This window comes from Perca flavescens, chromosome 7 (genome assembly GCF_004354835.1).
Source record: "Perca flavescens isolate YP-PL-M2 chromosome 7, PFLA_1.0, whole genome shotgun sequence".
Lineage (NCBI taxonomy): Eukaryota > Metazoa > Chordata > Actinopteri > Perciformes > Percidae > Perca > Perca flavescens.
In genome coordinates, this window is record NC_041337.1 from 5745989 (window position 1) to 5761095 (window position 15107).

Here is a 15107-nt window from a genome sequence, read left to right on the forward strand (position 1 = left end):
AACCTTTGAACGTGCACATGTTAGTCAACGGGCACCGTTATTTATTATTGTTATTGCTTAGCGCCACCCAAAACGATTGTGATTGCCAATAAACCAGAGAAAGTTTTTCTCCCATCCTGGAATGCTTCAAATGTTGCAATGTGAGACTATAGTGCCACCAGCAGGTCAAAGCTTTCACTTATTCTGTGAAATATCTCAACATCTACCAGGTAAATTGGCCCATTTTGTATAGATATTCATGGTTCTTACACAGTACTTTACAGCATGTTAGCATGCTGATGTCACCTCACTGAGCTGCTAGCAAGGCTGTAAGTCAAAAATAAATAAAATACTTTGTGAGTGGATGTTTTGCATATACAATCAGTATCAACATTTTGTGACTCTACAGACACATTCATTAAAAATGTTTCCATATTATGCTGATAAAAAATCTGGATGCCGTTATGTTTTCCCTTAAATCATATTTGCTGTTCAAATTAGTAGAAATATGTAATTTCTAGGAGGTCTGAATGAGTACATGGATGCGCAACATCTGTCCTACAATAATGCAGTGTGTCCAAACATCTGTATCACTGGCTAAAACTGTGTAACGAGGGCAAAGAAAAGTGACTGCTCCCTTTTGTGGAGGATTATCGTGCAATGAATCAAAAGAAGTATCATCTGTGCCTGCCACCGAGCTGCGCAGGGCAGCACAGACTGAATTGTCAAGTGTAGATGGTGGATGAAGTTCTCTGCTGAGAGGTTACTGTGGCAACACTGAAAAATGTCTCTCTCTTTTCTTTTTTTTTTACCTCTGATGTGTGTGCTGTGAAATAATGAAAACCATGAATAGAAAGACAGATTGATTGGCTTTAGAGGCCCTATCTCATATGAAGATGTGAAAGAGCACTATTTAGAATTCTGTTTCTGTTCCTATCTTTTCACTTCTCTTTAATAAGCGTGGTTATTCTCAGTGGCCCAGGAGCTTCTTTGTAAACCACACGCACAGCCAGAGAGTGTGTGGCCAAACTTAAGACTGTTTGAAAATGGTAAAAAACAGATTTAATGGTTTGGGCAGTCGCCATAAAGACCACCCTGTGGAAATGATTCAGAGACTTTTATTCTCAGTCTAAGTTTGATGTTCAGTAAATAAATAGTGGGACCATGATCTGATCCAGGACGGTATCAGAATTCTTGAGCCTCCAAAGTACAATAAGATTGAGAGGCCTTTGAAGAAGAAGAAGAAGATTTATTTATTTATATTAGGACAATGCACATTAATCAACATTTCTGTAAATGCGCCAGTGTTAGCCAGTCGGCTAATTTTTAACTGTAGTCCTAGTTGCATGCATGTCTTTATGGTGGGAAGAAACCGGAGCACCCGGAGGAAACCCACGCAAGCACGGGGAGAACATGCAAACTCCACACAGAAAGGCCTGGGACCCAGAACCTTCTTGCTGTGAGGCTTCAATTTTATTTATTTATTTATTTATTATTTATATTACTATGTATAAAGGGCCGTTGCTAAGTATAACAAACCTGCTTAGAACCCCCAAGAGGTTGATGCAGGACCACGACAAAGTGGGTTCAATTCGCAATAGTCTGGCATTGCCAGACCTTCCTCCACAGCGCTGCGGAGGAGGGTCTGGCTAGTCCACACAGCATTCCGGGATGGGAGAAAAATGTGCTATGGTTTATTACTATTATCGAAATCCTTTCAATAGTTGTCGAGAAATGTCACTCAAAACCCCAAATGGGATCACCAAAGTCATCCCAATACATCTTTTAGGAACCATGAATGTCTGTACAAAATGTTGTGCCAATCCATTAAGTATATTTTTTTAGATAGGTAACTGATTAAGTGAAATCGAGGACTTGCTGGTGGCATTGGAGGAAAAGTCAGGAGATCACCAAAGATGTAGGGATTCTTCCTCTGAGCACCATGAATACAATATCTGCACTAAATTTAATTACAATACATCCAATAGTTCTATGGAAATTTCAATAAAAAACAAAAATGTCAACCTTAATGGTGATGCTCGAGGAAAAAACAGGGGCTCACCAGAGTCAGGACGCTTCATCCTCTGGGGACTGTGAATGTTTGTACAAACTTTCATGGCAATCCATCCAACAGTTGTTGAGATATTTCAGTCTAAAACCAATTTTGTTTTTACAGTTGAGCTGCACATTTGAAAATGGTTACAAACTGATCTCCAGCTCAGCTCTGCCTCCTGAGACGTCCTCATTTCCTGTAACTCTAACACCCTCTCTCGCTCTCCTTCAGTGGAACATACACATCCATTATCAACTCACACAAGCAACACAGGGTGCAGAATGTTATCATAGCAATCCAATTACTTTTATCAGTGTCACCACTCCCTCACTTCCCAAATCCTCCTCGCTTCACCCTCAGTTCTTTTTCGCTGCTCCTGAAGACATCCTTTTATCCAGGGCGGTGTATGCTACATATTTCTGTCTACAAGGCAGCCTAATTGAATTGGGCTCTCTCTTCATCACACTACACTTACCCAGCATGGTGTAATCAATTAGAGGGGCCTGGCAGAGAGGAGCCCGGCTCTTAGATGGCTGATTCATGGCTGTACGTGAGGGCGTCAGCAAGGCAGGGCAGCACCCAGTGAAGAACGAGAGAGAGAGTGAATGATGACAGAAAGAAAGGGCTTCTTCTTATACATCAGACTGCTGCCATAAAAAAAAAAAACATGCCTACACCCAATCAACAAACAAAAATGATAAAAGCTGAGGTAATTCCTTTGTTTACAAAAAGAGGAAGTATAAGCCTCAAGGGATGGTAATCAATATCATCTCATTCCCACACTATAGATTCCCATTAGCTTGGCTGAATACATAATGCAGTTCAAGTGAATCATGGTTTAATGAACAGGGAGAGTGCAGGACGTGAGACACAGGAGGCTCATTCCCGCCTTTAATCAGGAGAAGGGTACATTCACGGGAGACCTGCTGCAGGTCAACTCCCCGTCATTTACTCCTGTACTGTAACACCAAAGGAAGTGATTTATTAGGAAGGGATTTATTAGTTTGCATGTAACGTCAAAGAAGACAAATATGAGCCAATTAGCCAAGCGAAATTAGAAATAACATCCAATTAGTGCCTGTTGATTTGACTTATACATAACTTCGTTTTTGGATTCGTTTTTCTGGATTGGAAGCACTTAAAGGGATAGAATAAAAAATAAAGCCATCAGTGGCAGTTCTAGGGGGGGCCGAGCGTGGCCAATGCCCCCGTAATATTAAGCCTGTTTGCATTTTGCAGCAATTATCTATACTTTCTACTCCACTACATTTCTACAACGTTCCGTTACATTTTCGTTACATTTTCTGATCAGTTTTTTCCCCGTGCCAAAACGTCTTCCTGACCATCACACGTCTGTCTCACCAGTGAAATTTGGTTGCCATAGATATGGGGATAAAATATGGGGCACCTTCATCAGCTTCCAAGCCGGCTCCGGTGCTCCTGACCCTCGGTAATACAGCCTCCGGTAAAAGTGAAAATGAAAATGTTTTTTTATTATTCCCGTTTTTAAATCATAGTCGCCATCTATTTCTCTCCACAGCATAATTTACTTCTCCGCCAGGCTGCGTAAGAAGCGTTCATATCTTATTTGGCTGGACCTCTTCGCAACCGCCTCCCAATTTCTGCTGCTTAATACACTTTATTTGCTTACGTTCCCATGGTTAAAGGAAATAAAACTATCTTAAAATACATCCATGAGTAAAACCAACCGCATTCTGATTCTAACAACATATTTCCGTTTTTTTAAAAGCCAGGCCTTGTTTGTGGTAGTGGACAGTATGGATACCGTCGAAGCTCAGCATCAAAATAACTGAACCACCGATCACTAGACACAGCGTCCTCACTGAGCAAGGTGCAAACTAACGAACTAACCAACTTAATATGCAAATAAGATTAAGAGAATAAATCGTTCTGCAAGTACTTTTACTTTTAATACTTAGAGAACATTTAAAATCAGGTACTTTTTACTTTTACTTAAGTAGGGTTGTCATTGTGGTACTTCTACTTTTACTAAAGTAAATATGTCTCTGGTTATTTGTACTTTTACTTAAGTACTGAGATTCATTACTTCCTCCACCACTGGTTTTAAGAATTACATTTTTTGTACGATTAAGACAAACAATATGTGCTATTTAGTGAGCTTTGGAGATGCTCGTATGTGGATTTTATTTTGTTACCTTTGAATCCAGTTAAAGCATTTTAAAGGGTTACTTTGACATTGTGGGAAATATGCTAATTAGCTTTTTTTTGCCTAGAGTTAGAGGAGAAGATTGATACCACTCTCATATCAAATTCAATGATCTGTAAAATCTACACTTTGATAGAAATACGGCATTTTAAATCATCCATATTCTCCATATTCAGTATCAATAGCATCATCAGTGTTTCATCATGTGGTGCAGGTAAACGTGTGTATATGAGGCGCGCCACAATAAAGTCTGTGCCAAAAATGTTTCACAGGTAGGCAAGGTGCCAGGATTATCTGAACCAGTCAAAGCAAATTCCAACTGTCATCCTTTCAACACTAGTAGCACCAAGAGGACACACATGATGTTCTTCTCGTCTCTTGTACTCCTCCCATAAAGCTGTTGCCTCCATCTGCTGTCGCTATTCCTGTTTGTCTGAAATCCACGTGAATGTGTGTCAGGCCGTTTAAATGGAAATCATCATGTGACACACACTCGGAGAAAGTAAGGAATTGGGAGTTTTTTGTTTTTTTTTATACGCGGGCAGAGGGGACATTGGATCTGCAAGGTAGACTCTGTTCACAACACAAGGTGACTAATATTGAATAGAAGCCCAGAGGGCATTTCTGTTCTTTTGCTGGGGTTGAAAACAAGGTTGTACCTTTTTCCCGTCAGAAGCAAAACACAAAATTCTCGCAGGCTAATCATTCACATGTCAGGATGATTATGTCAGACTAATTCAGCCTGAGGGGTTTTCTGTGGCAACTACTCCTGTTATTATCCAAAGTTTGTAAAGGGTAGTTCAGAGATGAGGCCATTGAAGGTAAAGTTACAATTAATGATTTGTTTACATAAAACATTTCAGTGGGAAATCTAACTTATTATATTAAAGGCATAGTTTGGATCTTTTGAAGTGGGGTTATATTATATTATTATATTACCTACAGTAGATTGTGGTCGACACGTCCCCAGTTTGGAGAAAAAGACCGGACTATCAACACAGAAGCAAAGCAATGTACTGCTGTAAACGGGGGGAGCAGCAAAATTGTATATTAGCCACATAAAGCTATAGTGCGCGACAATTTTGTATTAAGGAACATCCGTTACATTCAAGCCATTGCCAAATGAGTTGATACAAAGCTAATTATGCCTATCAGCTCTACAAAACTCTCTGAATTTCTCAGTAGGGCTATATTTACAAAATGGTGTAGTCCGGCGACTTTTGCGGGCAGCAGCTCAAGTGATGCGTTTGATGTCACCGCTGAGAAAGGACAACAGCAGCGTTCAGCTTTGAAGACCAATAGAACATAATTACAAGACAATTACCTCTTCTAAAGAGTCCGTCAAGTTTTTTTTAATCCTCAGTGTTGCTGTCATTACTCATGGAGATGCACTATAATCACTAAACCACTGACTATAGCTTTAAGAAGATTATAAACACATATTTAGAATATTTTTACTGCTTTACTGTGCCTTGCCGTAAGACAGACCTTTTCTTTCCACAGAAGATCCCCCTCTCTCTCTTTCGGTCTGTTCAGTCTGCTTCTGCAAAAGTTCTTCATCTGTAACCTATACTCTGGCTCATAAAGGTATGCTCTTGTCTCTCTGCAGTGAACGGCATTGTGTCATTGCTCTCATAATCACTCTTTTTTTTTTTTTTTTTTTCTCCTCCTTAAACTGCTGAATGTCTGACCCGTGTTGGTACTCCGGTTTGTTTCTCCAAACTCAGGCCTATACTTCTGAAGTTATACACTGACTATGGTGTCAAATTGAAATTGTAATGAATGCATTTGAGTTATCCTGATACAAAAGAAATTTCACGTCAAACTATTTGATGATTTGACGTTTGACGAATGGGTTGAAAAGCACAGCGAAGGTTGTGTCAGACTGAAGGTTGGTTATGAAATGAGTGTCAGTCTACGCTTGTTCAGATGTGTGGTCCACCGGCAAAAAACACTAATACAGAGACATTATTTTTTAACCCAGAGCAGCTCTGCTCGCTCACTGACTGAAACTGGCTGCTGGTTATTTGCTCCACAGTTCACTTTTGGGTAATTGGCTCAGAACACTGCAGTGCACTGTGCACTACCTGTGTTTTAATGGATTGCAACGGACCTTTTTTGACAGCTGGAGAACCTGGGGCAAATAAAGAATCAGAAGTGGCTTGGGACATACAATGTGCGTGTATGCGTGTGTGTGTGTGTGTGTGTGTGTGTGTGTGTGTGTGTGTGTGTGTGTGTGTGTGTGTGTGTGTGTGTGTGTGTGTGTGTGTGTGTGTGTGTCAGGCAGCAAATACAATCCATCATCTGAATGCCCCTAGTGAATGTATTAAGTATTTGAAAAATTACCTATAAAACAATAAATTGCATAGTTTTTAATTATCATTATTGCACTTAACTCAAACTCCAAAAATCTCTACATTCCAAAGTTATGATTTATGCTTCTTTGGAAATGTTTTCTTTACCTGACATTATGGACAGGTTCAGTCAATCTTAGAGGTGCATGAATTTTCAAGTTAAAAAGGTCTTAACATCTCTGCAGAAATACACCACACATAATGCAATAACATTTTGCAAAGAAGCAATATATTAAAGGCAAATTTAGCTATGGTTATTCCAGTTGAAATATGGTTCTTGTCAGATATGGGTCGCAATCCATCAAAACAGAAGGCTTTCTGCTCTCATTGTTATAAATCTACTGACTCACACTCTGCCTTATGTTGTCTGACAACATCCAATCTATTCCTGGGATTTTTTTTCCCTCCTTTTTTTTTATCCAAATGTAACTGTGTGCAATGTGTGTACACTGCTGGAGGAATTTTAAGTAGATCCAAAGTCATGGTTAAGGTTGGAGTCTGCCGTTGATACGAGTGAAGAAAGCATAATCTATACTAATCTGTATGCAGCCTGCAAGGATGAAGCTGAGGAGGGTCAACTCAGGGCAAGAAAGTTTTCATACCCTCCAGGGGCCATGTGGGTGCCAGTGCTCCTTCATAATTTTATTTTATGGGTAAGAATCTGTAATGATTTCACTAGCACTGACTTTATGTCATCTGCAGTGACACGAGGAGAATGTGTAAACGATGCAAGAGATTACAAAAATGTGAGATGGAAAACACTCTCAACTTAGAGCTGGGCGATATAGACAAAATCACTATTATCACAATATTTTTGACCAAATACATTGATGTCGATATTGCTGCGATACTGTATCGGTGCCAAAACTCACTTTCACACTCATTTTAGTGTGTTTTTGCAGTTAATATACATATATCTTTAAAACAGAAAATAATCAAGTATGTGCACCGACAGCAATCAAACCGTGACCTTGGAGTAACACAATAACAATTAAACTTCACATAGATATGGCACAATGATTCTCTAAAGATGCATTACTTTCTTCTCTAAGATATTTTGTCAATGCATCAAAAGAGTGATATTCAGAGAGGAAACACCAGCATGTATCACAAAAGAAATGTGACATGGTTTCATCCTCAACCAGACCCAACCAAATGTGTGCTCAGTACAACAACTTTGCAGTTTAAGCCAGACATTTTGCACAATCTGATGCTACAATTTCACTCCAGCCTGTGTCAAATGCACACTTACTCTATATCTTAAGGGTGCCAGTTGTTGCCTTTTATTGTACAGTTAACCATAAATCAAAGTTTTGTGAAATGTGCTTTGTATTGAAATGAAATGAAATATTCTATCATAATATAACCAGCATTCTGCATAATAAGTCAACTTTAAGTACATTTTGCTAATAGTACTTATACTGAAGTCACATTTTTAGCACTTTTACTTGTAATGGAGTATTTTTTTGGTGGTACAGTTTTCAGGTACTTATACTTGAGTGTGTCAAGTGATTTTAAAATGAATAGAATGATCCACCTTCACCAGCTGCAACATTAAATTAATGTAGGCTAAACATTAATGCATCACTAACTTTAATCCAATAAAATCATTTACATAATTCTGAAATGGGCCATTCTGCTGAAAGATTTGCATGCAGGACTTTTACTTGTAACAGAGTTTTTCTACACTGTGGTACTGCTACTTTTAAAGCTAGCTACATGTACAGAGTACTTCTTCCACCTCTGGTGTTTTTAGACCAGAATATTGAAAAATTGAAAAAAAAAGAAGATGTGGTAGGCTATCCATTCTTACATTTGATTTGATTTGGTTTTATTTGCCCGTGTTTTGAGGTATTCAAGAGATTTTTGCATCCACTACAACACAATGGAGGTCTATTTCTACTTTTACTGAAGTGGTCTAAGTGTTATTGTGTTAAGTGAGTAGGCTACTGCTTCCACCACTGGTAAAAAAAAAATAATATATAAATAAATAAACAGGTGTTAGCCTACTAATTACAATAATGATGACAGATTTATTAAAGTGCCCCAGATTTTTATTGTCTACACCTGTGTCTTTCTTTACCATACGTGATTCTATACTGACATCTGCTGGCAGGGAGGAATATTACATTACAAGAGCTTTTATTTTGAAGTGTGGAGAGCCGCAGCTGTTGTTAAACCTCTGTTGACAGTGGGACGAGTGTGAAGTGAATACAGGTTAGACAAACCCTTTTGACAGCCGCGGTTCATACAAGCTATCACTGATAAAAAAAAAATGCTTTTCTACAATATATCTTAAACGGGCGGTTAAGTCGTGTTAATTTAACTGGAGCGTCGATAGCTAGCCTAGCAAACTGCTAGTTTAGCTAGTTAGCATACTAGCTAGTAAGCTCAATCAAGGAAGTGTGTGGCGCTGCTAGATATTTACCTGTTACGCTAGTTTGTACTTAAACTAACGTCGCTAAACGCTACGATTTAAGGCTTTTAGAGCCTTCCGACAAAATGTAATATCATCACCAAGCTCGTGATTTGTTCAGTCTTAGCATTCAGATATCTGGTGTTAACTTTAGATAGCCGAGTGGTGAATGTGCAGCTCAAATCGTGTCACTTACTGGACTCCAGTGATCAAATGAATGTACAATTGAAGTAAGTCATGGCTGATATTAGCTAAATAAGCTAGCTAAAATGATGCATAGTTAAGCCGTAGTCGCTTTGGACTGTTATAAATGTAGTCTTTTCCTTATAGTTAAATGAGCAAGCTCAGTTCCCCTTGTGCTCATTTACAGTCAGTTTATCAGAATGAGATTTATATTCTTGCCAAGGAAGTTTTTACTTACATGGAGTTTGCCTTGGGTGTGTTGGGTGCATACAATAAACATATTAAGAAGGGAATAAACATAGAGCAAAGTACTGCAACAATCAAGAAAATAAAAATAGAATAAGAAATCTGAAACGGACCCTATAAGAGAATATAAAAGAAGGCTATATGGGTTTGTGCAGGCTGTGCAAAAATATATACCGGGGGATGTACAAAACTTCACAGTATACATTATATGCGCAATGGTCAGGGATAATATCTTGCTCACTTTGGTATATTTGTATCTGGTATTTCGTTTGTTTAACTTTAATAATATCTTGTAACGTTAAATTCAAATGTGCACTGCCTGGGAGTTTGACGCAACAATTCACTACTACTTGTATGTATATGTGACAAATAAAATCCCTTGAATCTTAAATGATTCAAGTATTTACTAAAGTAAAATGTTAGCAAACTATACTTGTAAAGCATCAAAAGTGAAAGTAGTCATGCAGAAATGCCACTTTGTGAGCACCATATCAAATATATTATAGGATTATTATTATGTGGTAGCTGATTTGAGAGTTAGGTAATTGTATATGCGTATCTTCAACAATGCATCATATTTAATAAGATGATCATATGTGAGATCTTCATGTACAAAGTGACTGTCAAATGAATGTAGCGGATATGTTTCTTTCGGAAATGCAACTATTTTGATAATTGAGTCGTTTTAGTCAACATTGAAAAATCCAAAACATTTTCTGGTTTCATCTTCAAATATGTGAGGATTTGCTTCTTTTCTCTGTTTCATATCATTGTGAACTGATAGTCTTTGCGTTTTGAACTTCATGATGAACAAATAAAACATTTGAATATGTCCCATTGGACTGTGGGAATTTGATAGTATGAATGAATATAATTATTAGAAGCAACTCTAGAATAAAAGAGGAAAGCAGCAGAAAATGAACAATACTCAAGTACACGTGGCTCCAAATTGTACATATGTCATACCAGTGGTTTTGTGTACACCAAGAAATGTATATTTGAGTGACAGGCAACTTCTTAATCTCTCTGCTCATCATCTTTCTTACAACAGCAGTGAATGCTGCAAATCACAGGAGGATGGACTCCAGTGGGAAACCCTCAACTGCACAGATCGTGGTTTTAGCCACCAGCTCAGCCCTGACTGCAGTCTTCTATTCCATTTACAAGAGCCGAGCTACAACGGTTGCCAGGTTAAAGGTCAGCCACATATCACACTCCGTCTATGTCATGTGAATGTCAGCAGCATGTTAAAGGGATGGCTTGTATTTTTCGAAGTTTTTTTTAGGTACCTATCCATAGTCTGTGTCAGTCAGTGTTTTAGATTAGATTCAACTTTATTGTCATTGTGCAGAGTACAAGTACAAAGACAACGAAATGCAGTTTGCGTCTAACCAGAAGTGCAAAAGAGCAGAAAAGTGCAATGTGATATACAAAAGTATAGACAGGTGGTGCATAGACAGGACAATAAATATAGTGCAGTGTAGACAGTAGTATACAGTTGGTTTACATAAAGGTGGGTTAGAGTGATATAAATTAAATATAAATATGTGCAGTGTATTAGCAGTTACCTTATAAGAGCAGAATAAATATGGCTATGTAATATGAACAATGTATGACCAACATGTACAGATATGTGCAATGTAGCAGCAGTAACATTATAATAGTAGTAAGAATAATATAGATGTATGCAGTGTATTAACAGAATATATTATAAGAAAAACAGACTTACAGTAGATGGCGGTTGGCACGGCCACAGTTTGGAGAAAAAGGCAGGAGGACAGGCAGTTTGGGAATACACTATATTTAGAATATTTTCACATCTTTACCTTGCCGTCAAATTGCCCTGTTTAAGTTTAAATGGCAACTGAAGCTTTTGTCTACGCTCTCGTCAAAGCCACCAGACTCCATTGACATAAACGGTAATTTTACTTTGCAGAACACGGGAGTTGCTGGTTTACCGCTGCCTCAGTTGGTCAGTTTGTTAGTTAGTTTTGCAGGTTCCAAACCCTTTTTAAACCACCAAAGTCACACAATAACCCAAACTAATGAATTGAAACGACACTACAACCCAAAATCCAAACTATCCCTTTTCATTTATTGCCTGTTATATTCCATTTGTTAATCGTAAGTGTTTGTTTCTGCAGGAAGCCAAGAAAGTCTCCATTGATCAGGATTTAAAAAACCTCCTGTCTGAAACTCCTGGACGATGTGTCCCATATGCTGTCATAGAAGGTGTGTTGGGCCACCACCTTGAAAGTCTAAATGAAGCTTCAGTGTTGTGCAGTGCATTTTTACCTTGTAAAATTAACTAACATATACTAATTAACTTGTTCATGTAGACTAAAATGTACAATGCATAATTAAAACAGTAGTTTTACACTGTGTCTTGTTTATGCCCACTGCAGGTGTAGTGAGATCTGTGAAGGAAACTCTGAGCAGTCAGTTTGTTGATAACTGCAAAGGCGTGATTGAAAGACTGACCTTGAAAGAGGAAAAGATGGTGTGGAATCGCACCACTCATCTCTGGTGAGTCGCTGAGAGGGTTTAAATCTTGTTAAGAGTACTCTCAGACAGTCAGAATCCATGATGACGCTTAAATGGCAGTTCTGAGCTATTGTATTTAAGTCCAACTAAAAATAAATAGCATTGTACCTTTGTCTGTGCAGCATATATATCTGCTCTGCAAATCACGGCCTGTGTTCTCCTCTAAAGTAAAAAAACAAACAAATCAGAAACCAAAAGGGAGAACTTTTATATTTTATGGTTTCATAATGGTTTCCTTTTATTGTTTGCATTGATACGTCGGAATATTGTTAGTTCTCGGTCTACGGAGATGGTTGGCCTTGTTTTCATGCAGCAATATCGGTGTTCTATAATAGGCAGAGCAGACGGTCACACTGAGCCAGACAGCAGCCTGCTGCACAACACAAGAGCCACAGACTCGCTGAACAACAGCACCCATTAGTTTTCCTGCTAACGTCACCTTCCGAACATGGACACAGTCTTGTTCTGCACCTTGAACGAGCAACCAACATTCACAGTGGATGAAGTGCACTGCCTACGTCGGTCTGCAGTCTAGACAGCTAATTCACTGCTCAGCTGCAGCACATTAAACAGCATGTAAACGCACCTGAAAACGGCACGTTGGTCCATTAGAAATGCCGGAGTGGTGCCCTCTCTTAACACAGACACGCTCCTCCAGCCACTGGGGGGAGAAGTAGTATTTCTGATATTTGATATTTATTTTCTTCTTTTTTAATAAACGAACATTTAAAAAACAATTAACAATTATATATAATTAAAGTGACATAATCTAACAAAACTAGATCTGAAACGATTAGTCGATTGACAGAATATTCATTTCCAACTATTTTAGTAATCTTTTAATCCTTTTGAGTGATTTTCAAATTAACAGAAATGCCACATTGCTCCTCCAATATGAGGATTAAACAATGGTCGGACTAAACAAGACATTTGAAGATCTTATCTTGGACTTGGGGAAACTGTGCCATTTTTCTTTAGACCAAGCAACTACTCTATTAATCGAGAGAATAATCTGCAGATAAATCGAAAATAATCATTAGTAGCAGCCCTAAACAGAACATTAATAACTGTGATATTTGTGAACAGGAACAACACAGAGAAAATCATCCACCAGCGCACCAACACCGTTCCCTTTGCCCTTGGGTCTCACGACGACGATATCGCCGCCACAGTGCGGGTCATACGTCCGCTAGACGCTGCCGAGTTGGACCTGGAGACCACATACGAGAACTTCCACCCCACGGTCCAGTCCCTGTCCAACGTTATAGGCCACTTCATTAGCGGGGAGCGCCCCAAGGGCATCCACGAAACGGAGGAGATGCTGCGGCTGGAAGACAGCGTCACAGGCGTAGGCGAGCTGGTCCTGGATAACAACCTGATCAAGCTCCAGCCTCCCAAACAGGGCTTCCGCTACTTTCTCACTCGGCTGGACTACGAGTCTCTTCTCAGGAAGCAGGGGAACAGCGTCCGGCTGTGGCGGATTTTGACCGTCGTCTTCGGCATCGCCGCGTGTTCCACGCTCCTCTTCATCCTGTGGAAGCGATACGTGCACCACCGAGAGAGCAAGAAGGAGAGAAGCATGCTCGAGGAGTTCAAGGAGCAGCAGAAGAAACGCATGCGTGAACTCAACGTAGAAGAAAGCAGCGTGACGCCCACCAGCTGTACGGTCTGCCTGAGCCGGGAGCGGTCCTGCGTGTTTCTCGACTGTGGCCACGTGTGTGCCTGTGCCCAGTGCTACGACGCCCTGCCAGCGCCAAAGAAATGCCCCATCTGCAGGGCGACAATAGACAGGGTGGTGCCTCTTTACAACAGCTAATGTACAGAAATGAGTGAGTAGGAAGTCCACTCAGTCATCATAACACAGAGATATGTCATGCCAAAGCTGCCTGTTCAGGCTTAAAAAAAAAAGGTAATATCAGTATATTTTGTTGCACTTTTTTTGCATACCGATAGATGAATAGGTAGCTGTGCTGAATCACATTACCCATTCAATGTTCAAGTCAACTTTGAAACCTCTGAGAGGAAATTAGATTATCATACTTCTTCACGCTGACAAAGGTCGATCAATAGAACATTTACTAATTGTTTTTCTACGAACATGCTTACATTTTATACACCTGTTTCCTAAAAGCAGCACTTAAGAGCGAGAGCACACACACACACAGACCTTCTGAATACACATTAAAGTGAAGTAAAATGTTGTAAATGTTACAATATAAATGTTTTATAAAAAAAAAAAGCTTAATGTGCAGCCAACCCTCTTAGATTCATAATACTGGATGAAAGTAAGTTTAGGCAAGTCAATTTCAGAAAATTGGCGTTTGCATTTCAGCTACTGTGTAAGAGATATAATACATTAAACAAAAACAGGAAGAGGATTATGACGACATAAACTGTCAAATGTGTTTTGTGCACTCCTTTTGTATAATAATTTCTAAAAAAAAAATCTGAAGGAGCGTAATTTGGGAAACTCCTTATTTGTAAAATGGATTTAACTTAAACTTAGCCTGAGATGCTTTTGGTGCTTCTCATTCTTTACATTTGATTTGAGTGTTTTTTCCTGATTTTCTTTTAAATGTCTTTTATTTGGGATGTAGCTTTGGTAAGGCCTTGTGGTTCATTAAAGGTTATGTTTTGTGCAGTACGGACGAGCCAGAGGAAAAGGTTGTGGTTCACACTAAAAATGTCTGTGCAAGACCGTTAGAGCGATAATGGTACAGTACAAGCATCTGTCAGGTTGTTTCGTTGTTGTGGAGATAGTGAGCAGGCTGACCTTGTCCTGTTCTTTTCTTGATTTTGCTCTTTAAAGATGTGCAGCAGGTGCTTAGGCTCTACAAACATTCACCACAGAGTACACTGAGCAAGTGGCAGCACATGTTGTTCAGCCTCAGTTCAGCAAAGTGTACTGAACAGAGATGATCTCTGTACCATCACAGCCATTTCCTGGGACATTGGCAAAAAAAACAAATCATTGTCTATTTGCAACTGAAAACGTATTAAAGACAAATACAATGTAGACTGCATACTCATCGTTACTCAATCATTGTGTAAAATAAAGACACAAGGAGAAAGCTGTTTAAAGGAGATGGAGATTTCTGCCAGGAGAGGGGGATGTATGCCTGTTGGCAAAATCAGTGATTCAGG

General features: G+C 39.2%; 1 protein-coding gene across 2 annotated transcripts; it reads left to right on the forward strand.

The window, feature by feature from the left end:
* The first annotated feature begins 8669 nt into the window (after nt 1–8669).
* mul1 (mitochondrial E3 ubiquitin protein ligase 1) lies at nt 8670–14989 on the forward strand. 2 transcript variants are annotated; one of them, XM_028583923.1, is made up of 5 exons: nt 8670–8791; nt 10471–10616; nt 11564–11651; nt 11825–11945; nt 13050–14989. In XM_028583923.1, the coding sequence occupies exons 2-5, from the start codon at nt 10497–10499 to the stop codon at nt 13777–13779; spliced, it is 1059 nt and encodes a 352-aa protein (XP_028439724.1). In that variant the 5' UTR covers nt 8670–8791; nt 10471–10496; the 3' UTR covers nt 13780–14989. The 2 variants fall into 2 exon arrangements, with proteins under 2 accessions (XP_028439724.1, XP_028439725.1); XM_028583924.1 differs by lacking the exon at nt 8670–8791 and adding an exon at nt 8804–9220.
* Nucleotides 14990–15107: the final 118 nt, after the last annotated feature.

Bases quoted from the DNA above. Each gene is read 5' to 3' on its own strand.
- mul1 (XM_028583923.1), top strand. From the start codon at position 10,497: ATGGACTCCAGTGGGAAACCCTCAACTGCACAGATCGTGGTTTTAGCC. The intron at 10,617-11,563 runs GTCAGCCACATA...TTGTTTCTGCAG, and splicing joins CAACGGTTGCCAGGTTAAAG to GAAGCCAAGAAAGTCTCCAT. The intron at 11,652-11,824 runs GTGTGTTGGGCC...TGCCCACTGCAG, and splicing joins CCCATATGCTGTCATAGAAG to GTGTAGTGAGATCTGTGAAG.